Source organism: Mastigoproctus giganteus, chromosome 3 (genome assembly GCF_048544385.1).
Source record: "Mastigoproctus giganteus isolate SK-2022 chromosome 3, ASM4854438v1, whole genome shotgun sequence".
Lineage (NCBI taxonomy): Eukaryota > Metazoa > Arthropoda > Arachnida > Uropygi > Thelyphonidae > Mastigoproctus > Mastigoproctus giganteus.
The window spans coordinates 134,941,079-134,967,615 of NC_143577.1; the positions used below are offsets into that span (position 1 = coordinate 134,941,079).

At 39.5% G+C, this 26,537-nt stretch overlaps 1 protein-coding gene across 3 annotated transcripts in view; it reads right to left on the reverse strand.

Moving 5' to 3' along the window:
• LOC150088279 (atrial natriuretic peptide receptor 1) overlaps positions 1–26,537 on the reverse strand; it is a 1,689,763-nt gene that overhangs the window by 1,288,015 nt on the left and 375,211 nt on the right. For 2 of the 3 annotated variants that reach the window (XM_090369441.1, XM_090369440.1), the window contains exon 9: positions 21,022–21,096. The exons of the other annotated variant lie outside the window; for it this stretch is intronic. In XM_090369441.1, coding sequence (XP_090225567.1) covers positions 21,022–21,096 — 75 coding nt within the window. The remainder of the gene's footprint in view (positions 1–21,021; positions 21,097–26,537) is intronic. 3 annotated transcript variants of the gene reach the window in all.

The window sequence follows — 26,537 nt, forward strand, 5'->3', positions numbered from 1 at the left end:
CCTTAGATGATAAACTCAGTTTTCCGCCTCATGTGTCAAAATTGAGGGACAAAATCCGTTTTTTCACAGCCTTAGTTATCAGAGTCTCAAGGAAAGAGTTGGGATTATCAAAGAAAACCTTAAACCTTTACTATAAAACCATATTTTTGCCTATTATATCATACGCAGCGAGTGTTTGGTTCCAAAAAGTATCAAAGTTAAAAGTCAAAGAGAAACTTATTTCCACACAAAGATCAGTTCTTTTGACGATCAGTAATATTCCAAGGACTGGTTCAAACAACGCAATCCAAATACTTGGTGGTACAATTCCTATAGATTTATATATTGCTTTTCGGGGTTTAGTTTACTTCCTAAAAAAGGACAGTCAAAGACAATGCTTGGAAGTACGACTGCTCCAGCCACTGGCTTTAAAAGGGAGAAGAAATGGCTTTGGAAGGAATTTACTGTTGCCTGGCAAAAAAAGATGGGATGAAAGCGAATTTTGGCTTGTAACAAGAAAATATATTCCGCAAGTGGAATTCTCAACAACCCTTGGAGTTATTTCGTGGTTTAGACCTTCTATGACAACTTCTCACCCTTAAACCAAGGGTGTCTAAGACTAATACTCAATATTTCTAAGAGTTACAAGCTAAAGGTTATAATGATTATAATGATTTATGCACCAACATCGAGCCATGATGACGAAGAGGTTGAAGAAATGTACACCGAAATTGAGAGTCTTCTAGATGAGCAGAAAATCCACTATACTATTATTATGGGGGACCTCAATGCTAAGGTTGGAAAAAGACAACACAACGCAGAAAGGGGAACTATAGGAAATTTTGGAACTGGTGAAAGAAATGAAAGAGGTGAAAGACTTGTGGCATTTGCAGAATCTCAAGGATTGTCAGTAATGAACACTTCTTTCAAGAAAAGGGTGAACAGAAAGTGGACTTGGAAGAGTCCAAATGGATTACCAACTAATGAAATCGACTTCATCCTCACTAACAGAAGATATATTGTGAATGATGTTACCGTCCTGAATAAGGTAAATGTTGGAAGTGATCACAGAATGGTAAGATGTACTCTTTATACAGATGTAGAAAAGGAAAGGAAAAAAACAGACTTGAGTAAATAATACGAAGGTCTTTGAGATAACAGAAGACGAGAAAGAACACTGTGTCCTGGAACTTAAGAACAAGTTTGAGCTTCTGCAGACTGCTCAGGACCAAGATATCGACGAGGAATATTACAACTTTCTGAAAGTGATAAACATCAAGAAACCTATAGGGAAAAATAAATCCAAAGAAGAAAAATTAGTGAAGAAACACTTGTTATGATGAACCGAAGGCGAAGCACGAAGGGCAAGTAAACACTGACAAGGAGAAAATCAAGTATACTGAGTTATGCAAAGCCATTAGAAAGAGACTCAGAGAGGAAATAAGAATATTTAACACAAGAAAAGCAGAACAAGCATTAAGGGAAAGCAAAGGATTTAAATCAGCAGCCATGAACAGTAATACAGAAAGACAAATGATACTGAAACTGAAGAATAGCGATGGTGTACTTATAAATAGCAGAGAAGGCATAATTCAAAAAGCAAAGACTAATACAGAGAATTATACAAGGAGTGAGGACATGATGCCAGCAGTGGGGAAGATGGATCGCAAATTAGCAACACATACGACATACCTGATAGTCTTCCTGATGAGGTAGAACAGGCGTTGAAGAAAATTAAGAAACAGAAAGCCACGGGGGAAGATGAAGTTGCTGTACAGTTGTTAAAATTGGGAGGAAGAGACATTACACAAAAATTGGCAAGGCTCTTCACAAAATGCATTAGAAAAGGTGCGACGCCAAACAGTGGAATAATGCAATCATAGTTTTGCTGCATGAGAAAGGAAATAAATCAGAAATTGGAAATTATAGACCAATTAGCTTGTTAACCCACATCTACAAGTTTTTCAGAAGGGTCATTACTTACAGATTAGAAAGAATACTTGATGAGAATCATTCGAAAGAGCAAGCCGGATTTAGGACCGAATTCTCTACTATGGATCACCTTCACGTAATATAACAGCTAATGGAGAAAGCAAATGAATATAAAACACCATTATGCCTGGCATTTGTGGATTATGAAAAGGCATTTGATTCCATATGCCTTTTCATAATCCATTTTATGGTGATGTCCAAAAGAAGCATAAAGAAGCATAAGGCAATGTTTCGGGCATTGGAAAGACACGGCATAGATACCCCATATATTATTATTATTATTATTATTATTATTATTATTATTATTATTATTATCTGTTTATTTCCATAAGGAACCACCCCGGGACGGCAAATGCCAGGAGGGTGCTAAGTACATATCAGGGTACGAGATACTACGTGCAATTGGTTACATATATTGTACACGTAGTCTCGTCCCAAAATATTTTGTACACATTTTATGTTTAATACATACAGTTTTTACACATTTATGATTGTGTACAAACATTGTACAGCTCATATATTTACAATTCACTAATAATTCCACATATAACTTACCTATTTACATAACTGTTACAGAAGGTGTATTTTTCCGGTCAACAATTATTATTGTTCTTAAAGTAGAAAGTTTCTCTTTTACTCTCAATTCTTTGGTACTTTGCAGCCGATTCATATTTGGGTAAATCTGTACGAATTCTGAAAGATCTCTTTCCGGTATGTTGCATCCTCACACAGTTTTTCAGCATCTATGTGTAGTGAGTTAAATATTTTCGCTGTATTTGATGGGAAGAATCTTTGCAGGCTACTAAGATTGTTTAGGACTGGACGGAGTGGATTATTTATTTCCCCGCAACGTCTAGTAGTGGCACGCGGTTTGACTAGAATATTATCCAGGACTGGAGCATCTACTCTGCCTGTGAGCATTTGTGCCAGAGTGTGTATGTTCCTGTTAATTGTCCGCTGCATCCAGGGTACGATGTTAAGGTTTGAGTAGAGAATGGCCCTTGAGATAGTAAAAGGGTGGCCAGCAACTCTGTTAAGCCATCGCAAGAACCAGTACTCAATCCCAAGGACGGACTTATAATGTGAATCTGGAGCTGATGACCAGATTTGCGAGGCATACATTGCAATTGGCAGGACACACATTAAAATGTACTTGGTCGCTAGATGATGATCACTAATTCCTACCAGTTCCTGTCTAGTAGCCCATAAAGCGGCGAATATTTTTGTCTTCATATGGGCGAAGTGTTGAGCCAAGGTGAGTCTGTCATCCCACTTAAGACCTAGGTCCAGGTGAGAGTGCACTTTTTCAACGCTAGACCCGTTCACAGAGATCGAGATGTCATTTTTATTCTGCTTGTAAGTTATAGTCATTTGGGCAGACTTCTGTGCATTAATACGGAGCCCGATGCAATCCAGGTAGCTCTCAAATTCTCGGATTGTGCTATTTGCCATCTGGCAAATACTTTCTGCTGATTCATGGTCTTTGGAAGTGATGAAGAATTTTACATCGTCAGCATATGTTATAAAGTCATGGTACTGTGCAAGAAACGGCTCCAGGGGGGCCGCGAAAAGGGTAGCCGAAAGAACTCCCCCTTGTGGCACTCCTCGCGAGATGGTAAAGTATGATTGTAGCTTTTGGTGCTTAACAGTAAGTTTTCTATGTTCTAGCAGGCTGGTTATTATAGCTAACAAGTTTCCTCTTACATTAAAATAATTCCTTAAAATCGCAATGACAGCTGGAGTTGAGACGTTTTCGTAGGCTGCGGAGATATCCAAAAAAATAATATCAATTTGTTTTTTCTCATTTAGTGCTCTCTGCACGCGAAAAAGGGTTTCCAATAAGTTTGTTATTGTTGATCTCCCCGAAATGACTGAGTGCAAATGTGGTGGTCTATTGCTAAAGCAGTGTTGATTGAGGGTGAGAAGCATTGCTTTTTCGAAAACCTTCTGTAGGGTGCAACTAACAGAAATTGGTCTGTAATCCTTAGCCGATTTTGGGTGTTTAATCTTTGGTATTGGGGTTACAATGTAATTTTTCCAAGCTTGCGGGAAAGCTCCTGACCTGATGATTTCCTGATAGATGCGCAGTAACAGATCTATTATAAATGGGCTACTTATTTTAAGGATGAACATTGGAAATTTTTCTGGTCCAACAGTGGCCTTATTGGGCAGATCGTTGATTGCTTTCATTACGCTCTCTTTGGTGATTTGTATTTCACTCAGTGGAGGTCTTGTTGGTTCCTCTCTTGCCGAATGTTTATATCTTTCAGGAATTCCAAAATTTTGTTACAATTATCAGTGTTTTTAATTTGATTCAGTCCGTGCAGGTTACCAAAAGTGTTATTAGCCCATTCCTTGAAAATGCATTCGGTCATATTTTCCGTGCTATTTCTATTGCTAGTAATTCTTTTTGCTAGTTTTAGTTTGTTACGAACAACACTGCAGTGTGCCTGTCGTTTTGCTTTGATGAAATGTGCTCTTTCCTTCTTATAACGCACGTGATCGGCGGGATGACCCGTTCTTTGCCATTTTCTATACAGTTTTTGCTTCCTGAGGAAACTTGCTTTCATTTGTGGGTTGAACCATTCTTTTGTTCTCTCAGATATTTTGATTTCTTTTGCTGCTCCTTCCAATGCTATTTGGTAAAGCTTTTTAGTGATCATTTCTAAAGCTTCGTCTACTGGATTTTCTTGCAGGTCGTTCCAGTTGTAACTAGTCAGGTGACTGAGAATGACTTCTGGATTAATATACTTCACGGAGAAAAGATACTTACTTTGTTTTATCCAGTTCGTGTGCTTGCCCTGCATGTTTTTATGCATCTTCAGTGCTGCTTCTATTTCAATGGGATTGTGGTCCGACTTAAATTTTATGCAGTTTTGCGCTAGTCTTATGTCTAAGGAACTATGATACAACAGGTCAAGTTGCCGCATTCCCCTTGTCATTGGTGTCGGAAGTTGCGTTAAGTGCAAAGCACCCAATGTAGTATCCAGCTCTTTCTTGGCCTCCCTGTGTTTCGGAAGAGGCAGATTAAAATCCCCCGCTATTATTGTGTCGACTGATGGCTTTAGATTTGCAGCAAGCCAAGCATAGAGTTCGTTTCTTGTCTCCTTTGTGTGCTCAGGTGGGAGATATATGATGCATAACTGTATTTTCATATGCTCTTTTGAAAAGGTAACGCAAATCCCTTCAAAGTTGTTTGAACTGGTTTTTCTTTCTCTTATAGGCTGGTATTTATTTTGATAGCAAATTATAACTCCTCCTCCTCGCCTATCTGTTCTTCCGGTTCCCACACATTTGCAGTTTGCTGCCGCAGTTAGCCGATCTAACTGTTCTCCATTTCCCCACCAGGTTTCTATTAGGCAAATGAAATCCAGGTCCTAGTACATCATCATCTTTTGTAAGGTGTGGAGCTTATTTGAGATGCTCCTCACATTTTGTGCAAACAAGTGGATGTGATGTTCTGCATCCCCAGCTGGGGGGAGTTTTTTTGATTGCTATTGAGCCCGATTCCTTGAATCATTTTTAACCAGTGGTCTGGCCCATCTGTCTCTGTAGGGCTTGACTAAGGTACCTACTGGCCAGGCGTTTACGTCTTGTAGGCAAGTTGCTTTATGTGGTGGACAAGAGATTATAAAGGAGGAGTAAGCTGGGTGTCGTGTTTTCACTTGCTTTACTTCTACAGTTATCCCATGTTGGCCCTCACACATGGCTTTAATGTTTCTGGGCTGTGTTGTGGGCCCCAGCCTTGATACAAAAATTTTCTCTCTGGTTGCAACGGAAGTAATGTTGTAGATTTCAGAAAACCGTTTGTTTGTTTCAGGTGTGCTACTGGAAGATACGTTAATACATTCTCTGCGAACTGGATTACGTCGTCGGCAGTCCTCGGCCAGAGTAGGCATGAAATTTTGAGATGGGCGGGTATTTCCACCCTCAAAAGTGTTATGCTTTTTAGGTAGCTTAGCGATGTGCGCATAGGCGAGTGGGTTTGCAGGAACATGATCTGAGGGGGAAGCTGTAACTCTGGCGTTCGTACTCTTGGAATACATGCATGCCCCAATCATTTCAGTGGATTCCTGTTGTCCTAATTTTTCTGAGACTTCTTTATTTTGGTTTCGACTTTTCCTAGTGGAATGTGTGGAGCCATTTTCTTGTGCTGCCCCTAAAGCTTCACTGGGTTTGGTACTATTGCTTGCGAGGTCCTGCTGCAAACAGACAGTTCTCGGCTGGACTTGAAGGTCATATATTATTTGGCTGTCTTGTAGTTTTGCAATTCGTTCTGATATGTTTTCCCCCGAATGCAATTCGTTTCTTGTCGTCTGTTTGTGATTTTCAATGCTTTCAATTCTCTTGTGCAGTCCCTGCATATCACCACTTTTCTTTGGGTAGCTCTGCCTCGCATAGCAAGTTTCGTCGGTTGCGGGGGGCATCTGAGCCACCTTGTGCAACGAGGACTGATTTAAAGCAATCTAGCTTTTCCTCTAGTCGTTTAAGGGTGTGCAAAATTCTACTGTTTTGTTCTTTGAGAAGAAAATTCTCTTCCTGCAATTCCTGTAGCATTTTATGTACAGGGATTAAATTGCTCGCGAGGTTTTCAGAGTATTCCACAGCCTGCATCGAAAAGGGGCTGATGCAGTCTGCAAGGATATCCTTTAATTCCGTACGCGAGACGTATTCTTTACGGTTCTCTTCTTGCCTTTCCTTCAGGCTATGATTGCTCCTCTGTCTAGCGGAAGCCCCTTCAGAGTGCTCGCAGTATTCGGGGCAAATATCGCATCCCAAGATTTCCAAAATTGATCCTTCAGGATGGCCCAAGATGCCATTTCCAAGGTCAGTCTGCGAGAGGCTTACTCTTGTTGCTTGTTCAAGATCGTTAATCTGTTCTTCGCAAGAATTTTCACAAATGACTTCATTAGGTAATTCTTTATTATTTTTCCCTGTTTGTTGCCTACAAGCGTCACATTCAAACTTGCGTTTTCTAGTTTTGCTTAATCTCTTAATATCTACCGAAGTACAATCAGGCTTATTGCAATAGCTTTTGTGACAATTAACGCATTTAATTATGAGGTCATCATTGGTCAGACAAATGCAGCAAGTAAGCGGCACGGCTGATGCGTTGAAATCTGTCATTTTGAAATGTAAACGGGAGCCGGAATTTCAGTAATTTCGAGGCAGGTAGTCTATAGTACAACAAGATAGGGCACTTCTATCCTTCGATGACTAGCTGCTGAAGTATGCAGGTGGGAGTGGGGGAGGTTTAATCCCTAACTTTGTCTCTGCTCAACCTTGTTCAAATCTAAAATGCCGTATTGCCTCAAGCAGAATATTGCTATGTTTATAGTGATTCAGTGCACTGAATATAGTGATTCAGTGCACTGAATCACTATAGTGATTCAGTGCACTGAACATATAGTGATTCAGTGCACTGAATCACTATATGTTTATAGTGATTCAGTGCACTGAATCACTATAAACCAACAGCTCGTTTCAACTATTACGTGAAGTATGAATGGTTTTTCCCCCAGTTTCTGGAGGAAAAACCTTGCTATCTACGCCTGAGACCGACTAACTCAGTCACTGAGTGAAAAAAAGCCCACTAAAGTTCCTCGCGTCATCGACGAGATTCAAACCCGGGCCTTTTCCACCCAGTGTAGGAAGGACGGTGACGATACCACTGTGCTACCCACGCAGACTCATAAGAAACACAGTATGGCACATGAATTTTAATTATTCGGGCGGACTAAAAATGATAGTTTTTTTTTTTTTTTTTGATGTTTTGTGGATCGACCAACCTTGTCAATCCATAGAACCATTCTTCAACTGTTTAGAAACGGTCTTAAACAAATTAGCTGGGAAGAATGTGTGGATACTATATAAGATGCAAATGCATCGTCAACTTTGGAACAGTCCCGTTTCGCACTCTAAAAACGAGCAATTAGAGTTAATTATTCAATCAAAGAATTTAACTATTTGGAATTCCCCAGAAAACCCACCAACATTTGTCTCTACCTCTGGGAAATCCATTATTGATGTCACATTCTTAACAGAACGTTTGGTGACTGTGTCAGGGACAGGAGGGTTCATACCTCCTAGACCGTCAGTGGCCAGAATGTTATTGCGTTCAACTTGTAACATCTTCACACCCTAGGCATCTTAATTTTAATGATGATTTTTATCGTTAGAAAACACAGAATGCAGTGTGGGAACTATTTGATTCCAAGTAAAGAGAAATTTTCACTGATGACAATGTTGAACATTTGGGAGAACTGGATTTAAACTTGCAGTGGAAAGAGGTAATGAAACTCATTACTGAGGTTTGTGATTGAACTCTCCAAAAGAAAAAGCGACGAAGAGAGCAATGGATACAAAGAAAAACAGCAAAGAGTTCTTTACCTATGTAAACTCTAGAAGAAAAAGGGATGAATCAGATTGGTCCACTGGATATCGATGGTTCAACGGTTGATCCTGCTCAGGTGGCTAACAAACTAAATGAGTATTTTGAATCTACATTCACACATGAGGAGTTACTAAGGGAGGGAAATGCCAGAGGTGAATTAAACTCTGGCAGTGAGCTAGATGATTTTGTAATAACTGAGAGGAAACTGGAGGAGAAATTGTTGAAGATAAATATGAAAAATTAACCCGGGGTGGATGGGATCTATCCAGTTATATTAAAGGAGGCAGCAAAGGAAGTAAGCAGATCTTTAGCCATAATTATGAGAGCTTCCTTGGACTCAGGAGAGGTACCCATGGACTGGAAATGTGCAAATGTGACCCTAATTCACAAAGGAGAATCAAAGGGCGACAAAAGTAATTATAGACCAGTTAGTTTAACTTCTGTTCTAAGGAAATTAATGGGGTCACTGGTTAAAGAAGCACTGCAGGATCATCTAGACAAGACTTCTGTTATAGTTCTAACACAGCATGGTTTTGTTAAGAGGAAGCCTTGTCTGACCAATTTGATTGGATACTGTGATGTGGTCACAAAGGAACTGAAGCAGAGAATAACTTTGATATAATATATTTGGATCTTAGAAAGGCTCTTGATACTGTTGCACATGAAAGACTGCTGCACAAATTGGAGCAGGTGGCATAGGAGACAAATTGCTGCTATGGATAAAGGGATGGTAGAGTGGGAGAAGTCAGAGAGTGGTAATCAATGGACACTGTTCTTCGTGGATTAATGTTATTAATAGAGTCCCTCAGAGTGCAGTGTTGGGTCCGTTATTGTTTTCTGTATTGATAAATGATATTGATGATGGTATATGAGGCTTAATGTCAAAGTTTGCAAACGATGCGAAGGTTGGAAGGGTTGTTAAGCACACTAAAGATAGTACGCTGCTGCAGCAGGATCTAGGATAGTTGAGCAGATGCGCTGAGAGGTGGAAAATGAAGTTTAACCTTGACAAATGTAAAGTATTACACATGGGAAGCAGTAACGTTACTCTGGGGTTATGTATAATGAAAAGGACTGGGATAATTGTGCAGGCATATGTGAAGTTCTGAGCAGTGCAGACAGTCTGCAAGAGTAGCTCATAGTGTCTTGTCGATGATGTACAGTAATTTTTCTAGCAGCGATAAGGAGGTGATTAACCCCTTGTATAAAGTAATGGATAATGGTTAGGCCTCACCTTGAGTACTGTATACAGTCTGGAGGCCTCATTTTAAGAAGGATGTAGAGCTGTTAGTACGAGTAAAGAGAAGGACAACAAGATTAGTGAATGGAACGAAGAGTTGCTCTTACGAAGAAAGGATTAAGTTTTGCAGATGACTGTGTCTGGAGACTAGGCACCTGCGAGGTGACCTGATTGGGGTGTATAAAAGCTTAAATGGTATGAGCATGCTCAATGCTGATGGGATTCTTCCTCTTGCTCAAAATAATCACCTGAGAGGTCATAAATTTAAATTGAGGAAAGACAATTGTAGGGTAGATTGTGCGGAAGTTTGCCTTTAGCCAGCGGGTAGTTGATTAGTGGAGCAGACGTCCATCTTTGTGGAAGTTGATAGCCTAAATGAAGTTAAGGCTGAACTGGACAGGTATTTGGAACGAACGGAGGGGTGAAATGGGAGCATTTATTTATTTTATTTATTTTTTTTTTGGCTGATTCTGCATAAGCATGCTTTCTTTCATCATATGCCTCTACTAATGCTAATGCTAAAGTTAAAGGAATTCGGTCCCGTGATGGACTCAGGATCTTTCTGCTTTGCGAAGCAACCTAATGTCTGCCAGGCGATATTACCAACGTGCAAAAGGTAATAACACACCAAATGAGGAGATTGAGCGCTTGCAATAAATTTATGAGGAGACCAGAAGAACATATTTTATTCCTATTTATAAAAAAAAGCATTTAGAATGGAACGACTGATTTAAACAACTCTCGATGAAGACCCACGGGGTCTCCCTTACAAACTGGTTGTTGAAAAGATACATCCGGCGAAGATCTCATCCATATTAACGTCGAATAATTCTGAAACGCTTACATGGTCAGAGACCATGAATACTATTCAAAACGAAATAATACATCAGGTGTTCATCTCCAGAAAATACCGAACAAGATTTGAATAAGAATAGATCATTTCACCTATGAAATACCTTCATTTGAAGAAAATTTCAAGCGTGAGGTGATTGATGAGGCTGTCTGTTCCATGAAGGAGGGAAAATGACGAGGTTTAGATTTGATGAAAGTTTCTGTCTTGAAATGAATTTAGAATGTTTGTCCAAAACAGATTGAAAATCTACTTAAATTCTCTCTTAAAGAAGGTTCTTTTCCCAAATCGTAGAAGCAAGCGATTTTGAAAGTATTATTAAAAAACTTAAAATCCTGTAAACCAGGCATCGTCATACTGTCCTATCGCGCTCCCTCCCGTTCTTGGGAAGGTATTGGAAAACATTATTGTTGCAAGATTTCTAAATTATTACAATGGAAAAAATGTACATGTACCTAATCGATTCGGTTTCATTAAAGGAAAGTTTACAGTAGATGCAATTAAACAAACTATGGATTTGGTCTACTTCAAGCACTAAATACGTCCTCGGACTCTTCGTGGACTTCAAAGGAGCCGTTGAGAGCTTATGGTGGCTCAGTGTTCTGGCGAGGTTCCAGGAGGTCGGATCTCTGTTCCAATTTACAGAATTATCACTGATTGCTTTCAGGACACGTTCCTTGTAGTCTCGTCTGGACATCCTCCGGTAGAGAGGTTGTTGCTTTTTCACCATCACTGGCCACAGTCAGAAATGAATGAACACCTAACTGGACATCCTGCTCGTGGGAATGATGGCATGGAACTGAAAGCAATCAAACTCACGCACTTCCAATTGCACCTATCCAACTTTGCAGACCTCTTGTTCTGCAAGCTGTCTTCCTTTCCCTGGCCTTCGGTGGGTTCCCAGAGCAGGGGTGATTCCTACTTCTCCATTCCCACCTTTTTTTTTTTTTTTTTTTGTCTCCGTCCAGAAAGCTCAGGCGATCCTTGTGGAGATCAGCCAGAGTATGAGGGCAGCCTGGCTCACCTCCCAGTGGTGGGCGGGCAACGTAGGTTCCCACTAGGTGTCCTGTGGCCAAGTAGCCAGAGACACAACAAAAGAACATAACAGAAACCAGACACTTCACTTTTTTCTGGTTTATGCGGTAGTTCTGCATTCCATCGAACGGTACATACTGTGAAGATATGGAAAACCACAGGTGGTACCTAACCCTAAATACAATGCCACTGTAGTCAGAAAAGACAGCAGCAGATCTCACATATGATTATTTCTTCCAGCCATTATACACAGGCAAGAAGTCAAAATGTTCTGCTCCGTGTTGTGAGTAGAGCTGAAGGTAGACAGCAGGCACTGTATTCGACTTCATCCAGTTTTTAAAGAAGTCACATAATGGATGCAGAGCATCACAGCATGGAAGGGGCTACTTTGGTGAACGGGCAATCTTGTCTACTATTATACTAAGTTCTTGTAGCTCTTGGACTCTCGAGTAGCTCTTTTGGACACGAATACCGAATGAAAGGTTGGCGGTCGGACGTATGTTATAAAGATTTTCCCATCGTGGCTCAAGAGCGGATGTCCACGTGAGGTGATCTGGCAGGGAGTTCAGCATAAAAGCATACTGTAGGGAGAACTACTTTCGCCGAAGCGATAGGGATAGTTCATTGGCTTCGACATGTATGTATTTATTTGTGTAGGGCTGCACCTGGAACGTTAGTTCATCTCCGCCTCGTTTCACTTTTAAGAAAATAAGATACAGGATTCTGTACAAATGGCCAGAAATTAACTGGCTGTCTGGCTACCCGGAATCAGTGGCCGGTAATGCGCCACCACTATCACGGGAAGGTAGACCAGGGGCTACCAGCCAGCAGCAGCAGCAGCAGAAGAGAAGGACGCCAAGAGCCCAACAAAGTTCGATTCAAAGACTCTAGCAAAAAATTGTTAAAAAAATAATAAAATAAGAGGGTATCTTAACAAGTATACAAAAATTAAACACTGTACACAAGATTAACCTGAACATATTGAGATAAACAAATGATACTCTGAGGTTTCCAAGTAAACAAAGCAAGTAATCCCGTTAAATTTTAAAAATTAACATAAAATCAAATAAAGGGTTACGTACAAGATCAAAGAAAATAATTAAGGATAATAATCTATAACAAAAAAAAAAGGCCTAGGCCAGTACCATTTAATTGGCAAAACTTTACACAAGCATTTTAGCACAGAAGCAAGAAAAAACTTATAAACAGCTTAGGTTAAATGTGACATCCACAGTAAGTCCTGCAATCATCAATAGCAGAGTCACAGTCAGTCAATCATCAATAACAAAGTCACAGTCAGTTAGTCACCAATAACACGTCAAAGTTGCTTGCAAAATCTCCAAAACTTTGGACAAGTGATGTTCTGAATGCACCAGTAGCAATACGAATGGCCTGATGGTGAATAGGGTCAAGCCAACGAAGGGCGCTGATTCTGGCAGAAACATATACCTGAGATCCATAATCTAATTTTGAGCATAGAAGTGCACAGTACAGACGGAGTAAAGTGCATCTGCCTGCGCCCCAAGAAGTAGAAGAGAGAGAGCGGAGAATGTCAAACCCTCTCATGAATTTTGTGGGTTGCTTTGTGTTGCAGGAATGTCAGCTTTTTGTCAAATATGAGTACCAATAATTTCGTCGTTGCTACTACTGTAATGGTTTTTTGTCCACGTCGTAATTCAGGTTGGGGATGGGGGTTACGTTTACGACAAAAATGGACGCAAACGGTCTTCTTCGGTAAGAACCTGAAACCATTGCCCGTGGCCCAGGAATTAAGACGGTCAATGGCTAGTTGCAGTTGTCTCTCAATAACCTTCATGTTGCACATTTTGAGTTGTTCCGTAATTGTTTTCTCTAATGGGAAAAAAGCTTAAAACTTAAGACAGATCCTTGGAATACCTCCTCTTCTTGGTAAAAGGGCTCAGAAAGAGTGGATCCAAATCGAACTTGGAAAAGACGGCGAGATAAAAAGTTTTTAATAAAAATAGGAGGGTGACCTCTTTGACCGAGGTTATAAAGGACTTTTAAAATACCAGATCTCCAAGTTGCATCGTACTCTTTTTCCATGTCGAAGAAGATGGACACCAAGTAGTCTCTTTTTAGGAAAGCATCTCGAATAGATGTTTCCAGTATAATTAAGTGGTCCAAAGTGGACCTGTTCCTTCGGAAGCTGCACTGAAAGCGGGAGAGAAGGTCATTTGATCGTAAGTACCATAAGAGACGTGTATTGACTATTCTCTCCAATATTTTGCACAAACAGCTAGTCAGAGCAATAGGACGATAGTTTTTTTCCGAAATTTTGGATCATTTTCATGCTTGGCAAAAGCCAGAAAATGATCCAAATTATATTGCTTTTGCAATATGTTTTGCAACAAATTATATTTCTTTTGCCAAGGATGATAATTGTAGAATTAGAAGGGAGATTATTAATAGTTGACAATTAACTTGATCCAGTGCAGAAGTTGGTAGAGTTACTTTTAGTTACCTTCCTAACATATCAGAATTTACCAAGCAACAGTCAGCCTTGTTTTCTGCAGGTCTGAATTTATCTTTTCTTCTAACAGGGCATGGAAGCTTGAACTCCAAATTGTTCACTCTGGGATTGGCTGCCTCTCCATTATGTAAGTGTGGTGCTCCTGAGACCATAGAGCATTTAATATTTAACTGCTCTCTCTATATAGAATTAAGAAATAATTTACAGCTTCTTACAGAAGTGTATAAAAAAGATGACCTACCATGTTTTGTCAATGATAAAGAAAATTTCCTAGCTTTTTCTAATTTTGCAGATAAATTGTTTGCACATGAGAAGAGACTAATTGGAATTGATCTGTAAAGAGTAATGCCAAGTAATCCAGAGTTTGTGTTCAAGGACAAGAACTATTATACTTTTTTGTCCATTAAACATGTTTTCTGTAAATAAGTCCTTAGTTTTCTTTTCTTAAGTAAATATGTTGGTTCCACGATGTTGATGATGTTTTGTTTTGTAGATTATTTGTTATAAATATAAAATTGGATTTAGTAGATTCAGCAGAGAGGTTGTCTGTTGGTTGTGTTAGTGGTTCTTGAGCTGAGTGTGGTTCCTGTCAACATGCGACTTGTAAAGACTATCAGGATATTGATAGCGCTTTGTGTACAGAGGAAAAGTTGGCAATGCATGTTGTAAATATGATATTCAATTGTAAAATGCTGACAGGGTGCTATATATGTTTGTATATAGATAGCACCTTGCCATTTGCCTTCTGAGTTTAATGCCGAAATTTTGTAGTTTAGGATCACATAATCATAGTGCTGTTGAGAGGCAATGTGGTGAGTCATGTATGACTGGACAAGTGTGTCTGGTTGCTGTAGCCTAATAGTAATACTTTTGAAATAGTGTTAATTAATGTAATGATGTGTTATTTATAGTTTTGGATTTTCTGATAAAGTTCCGCAGGAGTGGTGATCACTTAGCTAATAGTAAACATTGTATATAGGTATTTTTTTAAATTTTATTTTTATTTTATTTATTTATTATTTTTTTATTTTATTTTTATTATTTATTTTTATTTATTTATTTTTATTGATTATTATTTATTTATTTATTTTTATTGATTATTATTTATTTATTTATTATTTTTATATTTTTTCCTCACTCTATACACAATTTTAAAATTTTCTCTTCTATTTCATGGGAGGTCTATCTGTTTCCCTTATCTTCTATCGAACCCCTCATCCCTTCTAATCCCCATCCTTCTCAATTCTTATCTCCACTTCCTTTCCTTAAACAACTTGGAGCTCCCAGGCTTGCCTGATAACCTTAGTAAGAGTCTCAGCTAGAAAGTGAACCCTGGTGCGCCTCCTCGTGGCCAAGGTTTGGATTCAGGGGGCAGGTGTCCTGCTCCCTGGCTGCAAAGTCGCCAGTGCAGGCACTCAACATTCAACATAACAAGACATATACTTACACACCTACATACATACACTTGACGGCCTTCACCTTTTCAGACGCTACAGCGGCATATAGGGAAAACCCTGGAAATCGAAAATTGAAACAAACACCCTTTGACCTTGTCCACATGTCTTCGTAACGACCTTTAATTGGAAATTAAGATCGTGCTTGCAGTTCAACTTGAGTGCTTGTTTCCTGCTGAACGGACATGGTTTAATGTCTAGGCTGAATCAGTTTAATTTGGTCCATTCTGGTTTTTGCTTCTGTGAAGCGATGGAGACTGGCCTCCATATCATACTCTACTGTCCCTATTATCAAGATCTGAGTAAAAAACTTCAACGGGAGGTCTTTCATTTGGATTTGAACACCTTAACTTGCCTTGCCGGATTTCTGTTGGTAAGTCGAGTGTCTTTTAAATGTTTCTCAACTTTTGCCAATAATGTTTTGCCAATAATAGCACAAAGTGCTATTCAGTGTCAAAAGGCTCATATGTCGGCTTTGTTTTTATAGTGCATATTATATGAAATTTTATCAATACTGAACCAAGTATTAGTTGGAAATTTTTGAAAGATTTATTGTAATTATTTCATTTTATTTATTTATTTTTGTTCTATTTATTATTATTCAACTGGTTATGAATACAGTACATCATTTTAAATCAAATGCTGTATACCTTCTTTTGACCTCGAGAACTAGTGAACATGGCCTCGGCCCTGAAGGCACACGTAGGCTGATGCTATAAATACAGTATATGTATTTACAGAATATGATTTTTCCACGTGTCTCAGCTCACAGTAAACACGCCGCATTCCTATGTTGTTAACCTGGAACCTAGACTGAAGGCGTTAGATACCACTGATGCTAATCTGGTAATCGAGCTGCATCACTGGGAGATCCCCTCAACAGGTACAGATGCCCACGCCGAAGGGCCATCTGTTATGAACAAGTATTCATGTTACTGTGTTCAGTATTGGATCCGAGTATAAAAGATACAACGATAGTCCTCATAGAGTGATGACAGGCATAGTAGATGGTTCCAGTCTTCGATTTTTTCACAAGAACAAAAGGGGTTGTCTATTATATATGCCCAGTTATTGGCACTAGGGAGAACCTGGATGGATCTTTAGTGAAAAAAAAAAAAGTGAGATGTAGCAGGCCATGGTGATAGTAGGATAATCGCTGGATAGATTCTAGCTTGGCTTGTTACTGTTTGTTGCAGCTCAGTGAAACCAGACCGCTGAGCCGTGTGTTATGATTGGTAAAAAGGTGGATTTGTAGAGCAACTTAAGCGTGCGGCTGTTCAACCCCCAGTTTGACTGGCTAACCCGATCAATGAGGGTTATATAATTCTTGACCTTAGTATGAAGATGCGAAATGTGCGGGAAAAAGGCGAGCTTACTGTCCAAGATGATGCCCAATACTTAATTTTGGTGACCAGCTTGATGGTCGTTCCTTGGATTTTAATCAGTGGAGGTTTTGTTCTCCACATGTATCTCTTAAGGTGTATGGACTGGCTTTTCTGTTGAAAAATACGTAGCGTATGGAGTTCGGCATAATTGTGCAAGATCCGAATAAATTGATTTGCAATGGATTCAAGATTGTCTTGAGTCTGCAGCGCCGATAAGGTGAAGTCGTCTGCGAATGCCTCGATGGTCATAGGGCAAAGATCAGGAGCAAGGAGTTCATCTAGATCAGTGCTTCTCAAACTTTTTTGGACCACCGCCCCCCTTGGTCGGATCACCGCCCCCTAAAAAAAGCCCTCGCCAGGGCTTTTTTTTAGCTCACCAGTATAAAGTGAAGCTAAATAACTGAAATGAATATTTGTCTGTTTGCCTCCAAAAACGTAAATGCAGCCCTGCATGTATGTGTGTGAATTATAAAGAAAACTATTTACTGCACTTTATTCCTCCTTCGTAAAAAATTACAACTACATAAATAAAGTCAGTTATAGTCACTTAAATTAAGTCATAAAATTAAAGTTAATTACATAAATGTCATGATATTAATGGAAATGGTTAATTATATTTTGACGCCTCCGTAGCCAGGTGGGAAGGAGCAGCAGTGCGTAGCACATGCTTCTTGATTAGACCGGAGTTCCAGCCCATCACCACCAAATACGGAGGATGCGGAAAAAGTCAGGGAATGACCACCGCATATTCCCCGAGCAATATGGCCTTAGTTGCTAATGCTTTCAAAAAGCAAAATAACAAGCACACATAACAATTATATTTAATGCGATGGATGAGTTTGGTGGAGATTTATTAGGTTTAATATCTGTAAGTAGAAGTCTTAAATCGCCACGTTTAACAACATCCAGACAATTTCTTTGTTTTGTCAGCAATTGAGATACAGCACTGAAACCGGTTTCGACTAAATATGATGTTGGAAAAGAAATAAGTAATTTTTTTACAATTCCCCACAATGCAGGATAATGGTCAGTGATTTTCTTTTGTAACTAAAATTACTGATATGAATTTTGGCTTCTGTTCAACTTCATTTTGTAACTCAATCAATTCTTCTACAAAACGTTCACCATCGTCATTATTTAAAAGAGGATTTATAACCCAATCTGGAATTTTCAAATTAAGGATATCTTCGATAAGGATACCTGCTTATCTCTGTGCAACATTTCTAGTTGATTACAAAAAAGTTAGTAGAGTTTCATCAGCTGTTTTTTTCTTTTTTCTCTATTTCCAACAGATTTGGAAATTGATACAATTCACGTCATCCTAAGTTGCGCATAAAAAGCTTTAATTTTGAAATAAATGCTGAAATTTGAGTTTTCGCCTTAATAAGAGTTACATCTTGTCCTTGTAAATGTAAGTTCATTGAGTTGAATCTAGTAAATAAATCTGCAAGATAAGCCATATCAGTTTTCATTTTCTTGAGGTCATTACTAAGGTCGTTGTTCCTATCTTCAAAAACTCGACAACAGTATCAAAGAGTTCATAAAATCTGTTGAGACAGTTGCCTTTTGACAGCCACCGAACCTCGGAGTGAAGTAGCAATCGTTCAAAATCTTCACTGTTTTGATCACAAAGCTTTCGAAATATACGATCATTCAAAGAATGTGTTTTATTTTGTTTATAGCACGAACAACAGTTTGTGCAGTTGATCACCAAGTTTTTTCGCAACTAAATGCTGACGGTGAATGACACAATGAACAGTAATAATATTTGGCACAGCATTTTTTAAATAAGCCATAAAACCCTTGTAACAGCCAATCATTGATGGTGCTCCATCCAGCTTCAGTCGCCCCCTTTCATGCCTATCACCCCCTGTTTCCCCTTTCATGCCTAAAGCCCCCAGTGGGCGAAATCGCCCACTTTGAGAAGCACTGATCTAGATCAATATTCCAGAAAAAATGACCCAAAACCGATTCATGAGGCATTCTCTGTGGAGAGAGCGTGTGAGGCTTCTGTGTAATCTTCCAGTTATTCAGGTATGTTGTACACACTTCTAAAAGTTGAGTCCAGTATGCGATGCAGCAGTCTTCGCAAGATGCTCGGCCACCAGAGAATATCAAATGCCTCGGTGATATAAAAATTGTGATTACCAGGTAATATTTATGTATTGCTGTTGTGGTTGCATTGACTAATTGACGAAGAACTTCCTCTATGCAGCTTCTTGGGCGAAAACCAGATTGATGGCCAGCGTTGATGTAATGCATCGAAGAACTTGTTCATCATGGATAAACTAGTAATGGGACAGTTAGAGTTGTGCTGCTGGGGTGGTTTGAATGGGTTCTTAAGTACGAGTCGAACGTTTGCAGTTCTCCATTCTTCCGGGCAGTAAACAACATTTAAGCATCTGTTGAAAAGATCTCAGAGGAAGTGGGTGTTGATCTGTGCTGCCTGATTAAAGATTACAGGTTCCATGAGGTCTGATCTAGGGCATTTTTTGTTCTTCATGTGAGGAAAGGCCTGCTACAATTCCTTGATGGTGAATACAGCTTCAGTTGCCTAGTTCGCTGTTAGGCCCATTATTGTTTAGTATAATATTCATTAATAATATTTATGAAGATATATCAGGCTTAATGTATAAGTTTGCAGACGATACGAAGGTTGGCAGGGTGGATAAAAACAGAAATTAATGTATGCTAATGCATCGGGATCTATAAAAGTGGGCAGATGAATTGAGAAGGTAACTGAAGTTAAACATTCACAAATGCAAAGTACTGTATATGGGTAGCAATAACCCAACAGTAAGGCCTCATTTTACAAAGGATGTAGAGCTACTGGAACGATTACAGAGGACCACAACGAGCCTTCTGAGAGGAAAAAAGGGTTGCCCTTAAGAAGAAAGGCTTAAGTTCTGCAAATTGTAGCATCGCAAGAGTCTAGGCACCTGCGAGGTGATCTGATTGATGTGTACAAGGCCTTGAATGGTTAAAGCAGGCTCAATGCTGATCGCATTCTTGTTCTTGCTCGGATTGCTTACCTGAGGGTATGAGGTATGAGGTATGAGGTATATTGAGGGTCTAGCGGCTCCTGGGATTTCTCCCATCTCCGCGAATGTTCTATGTATCGGTGACAGTACCCTGTCAAAGCCAGAGATTTAGAAGTGTGTGGGTCATGAGTAGTGTTATATGTTGTGCCCATTGTTTATCCGGCTTATTGGCCGCCAGGCCCCTAATGGGACCAGACGTTGTCCATACCTCGCCACGTGGAGGCTAGCCGGGTGTTACCATTGAGTCAATTGTACTCTGGCAGGTCCTGCCACTTACTTTCCTGGGATTTTAGTGGCTAGGACCTTAAAAAAAAAAAAAAAAAAAAAAAAAAAAATTGGAACGACCGCGGTTGATTTTAAATCACTTACATTAAGTCTGCGTGGGTTGCACAGCGATATTGTCACCATCCTCCCCAAACCTGTGTAAAAGGACCAGGTTCGAATCCCGTCGATGACGCGAAGAACTTTAATGGGCTTTTTTTTTTCACTCCTTGCCTGAGTTAGTCGGTCTCAGGCGTCGATAGCAAGGTTTTTAACCCCAGAATCTGGGATTTTTCGTCCAGCAAAACAGACAAATCGACCATAGAACACAGACATATGACACACAGCACGGCAGATGAATTTAATTATTCGGGTGGCCTAAAAATAATAGTTTTTTTTTTAACCGAAGGGGTATAAATTCAAATTGAGTCAAGACACGTGTAGAATAGATGTGCGGAAATTTGCCTTTAGCCTGCGGGTGGTTGATTGCTGGAACAAACTTCCATCTATTATTGTGGAAGTTGATAGCTTAAATAAATTCAAGGATGAACTGCACAATCTTTTAGATGAACGTTCGCAGAGTTTTATATGAAATATTTCTATAAAGACGAAAACAGCAAGTTTTTAATACTTTCAAAACAAGTGTTTTTGTTTAACTATATTTAGAGAATTATACTGTAATTCTTAAAAATTAGGATGGCTGAAAACTACAGGTAGTAAGGGTACACGCCGATGATATTCAGTAGTTTTCCAAAATCAGAATAAAAGCTAAAAATTATAAATTATTTCAAACTATAAATTACTTTGGGATGCGTATTTAGATTTATATCTGAACAAGTGTTATTGAAGCAAGTGAAACTAGTTAAATGAGGTAGAACACATAAAGGCAACTAGTATACCTTATAGAATCCAGCATTGACAAAAATTTGATGGTTCATATTTCCAAGGGCTACTGTCTCAGCAGAGTACGAACTCTAGAAAGACAAAACATAAACTAATATTAATCTAAAATGATATTTTTGATGAAAATCAACTTTCATTTTTTTGATATCCTAAACTTATAACAAAGCGTGGTCTGGTAATACTGTATGCATATTCTTGAACTTTCGCAATTCCTTTGAGTCTTAATCGGATGAGTGATTTATATTATACCATTTTTTGCCGATTTTCCAATCTAACTTTCGTCTTTAGGGTGTTCTGTAGACATAGTGTTTGGATATTCTGGTAATTGGGTCTGTGTCAAATGGCTCGACACACAATTGTCTCCAAACAGAAACTGCAGCTTCGTGGATTGTTTTTAAGAAATTCGATGCGATGTCTTTCGATTCTAATTTTCAAAATATTTGTTTTAACAGATTAAAACACATTTCATATTTATTGTTGTTTATTTCCGCCTTTTCCGCCCATTCCGTAGAATGAGATACACTGAGTGATCACTGAATTATGACTACCCCTATGAAAACTGAATGCGACCCGGTGACCATGTGAGGTACGAAAATGCGGAGTTAGTCGACCTACGTATCAGTGGTTCAGTAGATAGTAAAATTCCGAGCGTGATGGGTAAAAGGAAGGATTTGTTGGACTGTGATAACGGACAGATTGTGGGTGCTCGACAAGCAGGTGCCTCGATTTCTCAAAGGGCTGAACTGGTGGGGTGTTCGAGAGCCGGCGTAGTTATAGTGTAACAGGACTGGCGTCAAAAAGGTCAAAAAAAGACCTGGCGCCAAAACTGCAAAGGTCAGCTAAAGGTTGTTAGAGGTGAGCGCCGGGTCCGAGGACTCGTACAGGCGAACAGGCGCAGCACTGTTCACTACGCAACATAGCATGGATCAACACGGAACAATATCTCGCATGACCATGCGTCGCACGCTCGAACGTATGGACTATACCAGCAGGCGACCCCTACGCCATCCTCTCCTAACCATGGTTCATCGGTGTAAAAGACTCGCCTGGTGCAATGAGCATGCACGTTGGACGTTAGAAGAACTGGAAGAAGGTGTGCTGGTCGGAAGAGTCACGTTATTTACTCCACAACGTGGATGGTCGTGTACGGATTTGGCGTCAACAACATGAGGCTCTTGATCTATAGTCAAGAGCCTCATGTTGTAGTAGTTAAGATGCTCATGTTGTATCCTCATGATCATACATGGTATTAAAAGTGCATGCGGCTGTATGGTTTGGGGCATGTTTCACTGGCAGGAACTTGAACCCCTGGTCCATGTAGAACAACGTATCAGTGGTCTCCGCTATCGTCAATTGCTTGCTGACTGTATACACCCCGCTATGTTATATTTTTTTCCGAATGGCGATGGTGTCTTCCAAGACAACAATGCGCCGAGCCATCGGGCACTTGTTTTGCAGGAATGGTTTGAGGAACACAGTTCTGACTTCCACCATATCGATTGGCCTCCGAACTCCCTCGATATCAATCCCATAGAGCACTTTTTGGGCACTATGGAAAGGCATATCAGGCGTCTGGATACACAAATCACCTCCATACCTACATTTCTGACACTACTATACACAGCTTGGTTGGCCATAACTACCGAAAACATCCGACATCTTGTTGAATTAATGCCACTCCCGGATAGCTCCTATAGGTCATAATTCAGTGATCACTTAGTGCATAATGTCGATTATTAAATAATCGAAAATGCTCTAATTTTCAAAAGGTTTTTGAATATTACTCTCTAATGAAAAATAAATCAAAATAAATAAGTACATACATAAATATAAAGCCTAATATTTCCCATCACAAAAATTTCATATTTAATTGTTTATATCAAAATAATAATTGTTTCTTCAGCACTTCTTTACAATGATGAAGGATATCTTTCGCTTTACTGACCTATATATTCAAATTCTAAATGAAAATTATTCCGTTTTACTTTCTGTTGTCTCAAAGAGACACTATAAAGATCAGTTTGGAAAGCTCTTCTATAATATCATAATTCGTGGTTTTCTTCTTCGGATTGCTATTGGAAACTTAAATACATATATGTACTGCGTAGTATTTGTTGCTATTATTAAATAGTAAGTAGTTGTTATAGAAATAGCAATTATAGAAATCAAAAATTTGTTACCTTAAAAATTAGCCGTCAGTTAAAGATTATTGAAGGCGAAAATATCAGGTCTATGAAAAATAATGAATATAATAATTTTTGTATTTAAATAACTAGAAATAACAACTAAAAATTACTAACATGTCTTTTGTCCTGGTCGCCTACCCAACGTTCATGTACTGCAAGATCTCATAAAAAAAAGCGAAAAATTCAGCCTCTAAGTATTATCTGGTTATTGTAAGAATTAGTAGTAGAGGCAAACGATGCAAGAAAGCAAGCTTATACAGCATCAGCCAAAGCAAAAAAAAAAAAAGCATTCTCATTTCACCATCCATTCACTCCAAATGTTTGTCTAGTTCTTCCTTGAATTTATTTAACCTGTCAATTTCCACAACGACAGATGGAAGTTTCTTCCAGTAACCAACCACCCGCTGGACAAAGGCAAATTTCCGAGCTTCTATTCTACAACTGTCTTTCATCAATTTGAATTTATATCCCTTCAGGCGATTCATCTGGGCAAGAGAAAGAATCCCATCAGCATTGAGCTTGATCAAACTATTCAAAGCCTTGTGCACCTCAATCACATCACCTCGCAGGTGCCTAGTCTCCAGAAAACAGAAATTTACAGGAATTAAGCCTTTCTTTGTAAGAGAAACCTTTGTTCTATTCACCAATCTCAATGTCCTTCTCTGTACTCTTTCCAGCAGCTTTACATCCATCCTAAAATAAGACCTCCTGACATGTATGCAGTACTCAAGGTGTGGCCTCACATTGTATTGCCTTATACAAGGGGATAATTACTTCCTTATTTCTGCTAGAAAATTTCGGTATATCAATGACAAGACACCATGAGCAATTTTTCAGCCTGCCTCACTACTCAGAAAACTGCACCACCCTCAGTATAGTACCACACAAATGATATGTTACTCTGGGTTTACTGCTACTCATAGGCAGTATTTTACATTTGTCAAGATTAAATTTCAGTTTTCCCCTCTCAGCCCATCTGCTCAACTTCTCTAGATCCTGTGGCAGTAGAGTACCGATTAGTGTCATTAACAACTCCACCAATTTCGAATCGTCTACAAACTTACACATTAAGCCTGATTTACCTACATCAATATCATTAATAAATGATATTGATGTAAGTAAACAGAGAACCGAAAGCTCGGGGGCTCAACAAATAACATTAGTTCAAGAACAGCAGTGTCCATTGATCATCACTCTCTGTCTTCTCTCACTCACTCGTTTCTTTATCCATAACAGCAATTTGTCCTAAATGCCTTACTACTCCAATTTGTATAGTAGTCTGCCATGCACAAACAGTATCAAAAGCTTTCTTAAAATCCTAGTATATGATATCAAAATTAATTTTTGCATCCAGTTCCTTTTTGATCACATAAAAGTATCCAACAAAGTTGGTCAGACAAGTCTTCTCCTTAACCAACCTATGCTCTGTCTGAATTATTACTGCTGTCTTGTCTAGGCGATCCTGCAATGCTTCTTTAACCAGTGCCTCCATTAATTTCCATGGAATAGAAGTAAAACTAAGAGGTCTGTGCCATCCTTTGATCCTCCTTTGTGAATTGGGGATACATTTTAACATCTCCAGCCCATGTGTGCCTCCCCAGATTCAAGGAAGCTCTCATAATTATGGTTAAAGGTTTGATTACTTCCTCTGTAGCCTCATTTAATATAACTGGATAGATCCCATCCAACTCAGGAGTTTTTCTTATCAGAAAGTTCAACAATTTCTCCTCCACTTTGCTCTCAGTTATTACAAAATCATTTAGATCCCTTCCAGAGTTTAATAAACATCTGGCATTCTCTTAGTTGTATGTCTTCCACTGTGTGAATGTCGATGCAAAATAATCATCCAGTTCTTTGGCCACTTGAGCAGGATCATCAACAGTTGAACCAATCTGATACATTCCTTTCCTTCTAGACCATACTTGCGTAAAGAAGATTTTGCTCTGTTCTTTGCATCTTTTTCCAGGAATTTCTGGTAATCTGCATCACCTGACTAACCTCCTTTGTGATTTTATTACAAGCCAATATGAAGAATCATTGCTGATAATCAGATCAAGAGTATTTATCCAGTATGGCCCCCAGCAGTCCTCGAAATCCTCAGCCCACAGTTTTCCAGGCTTCTGCGCATTCCAATAGAAGCAGAGCAAGAATCACACTCACGCCTACCATCGGCTCCTGCTTATTATTATTCTATGAAGGCCCCATAATAGCAGTTTTGCGGCCCACCTTCGCCTTAGCGTTACTCACTTTGGAGGCCGAGCCTCCTTGTCCGTATCAGGGCAGCAAAGATCCCAAGCGGCCTCTTCGATTACATCAAAGGCTACCTGGAAATGAAAACCACCAAGACCACCTAGAAGATCTGCAGGGGTTGTCTACAGGGCTCGGCTTCCTGGCTGACCCTCTGGAACATGGTTCTGGATGAGTTCCTCAGCCAGGATCTAGGCCAATTAACAGCTCAGGCAGATGATTTGATTCTCTCAGTGATAGCTAACACCAAAGCTCAGATGAAGCATCTGGAAATTTGGCGCTCCGACTACTTCACGATTGTGATTCTTTTCACAACCTGACAACTCTGCGACTAAGACTGGCAGCATCTTTCTTAAAGGTCACCTCCCCACAGCCAGAGGCGTCCAACATGGCGGCCTTAATGTCCGGACACGTTTTATCGCGCTCCTGATTTTTAATGGAATTTAGTAGTTTAAAATGTGCATATAGTTCAAAAAAGTGTTCAAGCTGAAAGAACTTAATCGGAGAGACTATTTTTCCCTAGGAGACTATTTTTATATTCTACTGGTAATTTAGTAAACTACCAGCGTTTTTATCTGTGTCCTTTGTTGCCAGACCTACAATGGTCACCATGTGGCTGGCGGAAAGGCCATAGAGAGGCACTGATATAAAGCAGTGGCCACGTCGGTAGTTTTCACTTGACTGGGGAGGCTCCAAAACCGTGTTAAAACCGAGCAGGAAGTTTGCTCCACCAAACTGTGCTGGTAACTGCTATATGTTATATTATGTGTGTATTAACTGCTTTATGTGTACATTAAACCAGAAGCAATGAATTCAGTGACTTCCCCCCCCCCCTCTTGCCATAAACTTTGCCTGGCTGACTGTGAACTCCTTACCTATGCATTCCACGGAATTACTAATGACACTATCGCCTCCAGCGCCCCAGGAAGCCCCTATGAGAAGTAATCCTGCTCTTCTGGGAGCATTTTCACACTAGGCTATTTCCTCCTCCCACCTTAGTGACCGAAGGGGATAGCACAAAACTTCAATAACCACCTGTGTGCCTTCAAATTCAACCATAGATTTGTGGAGGACATCGT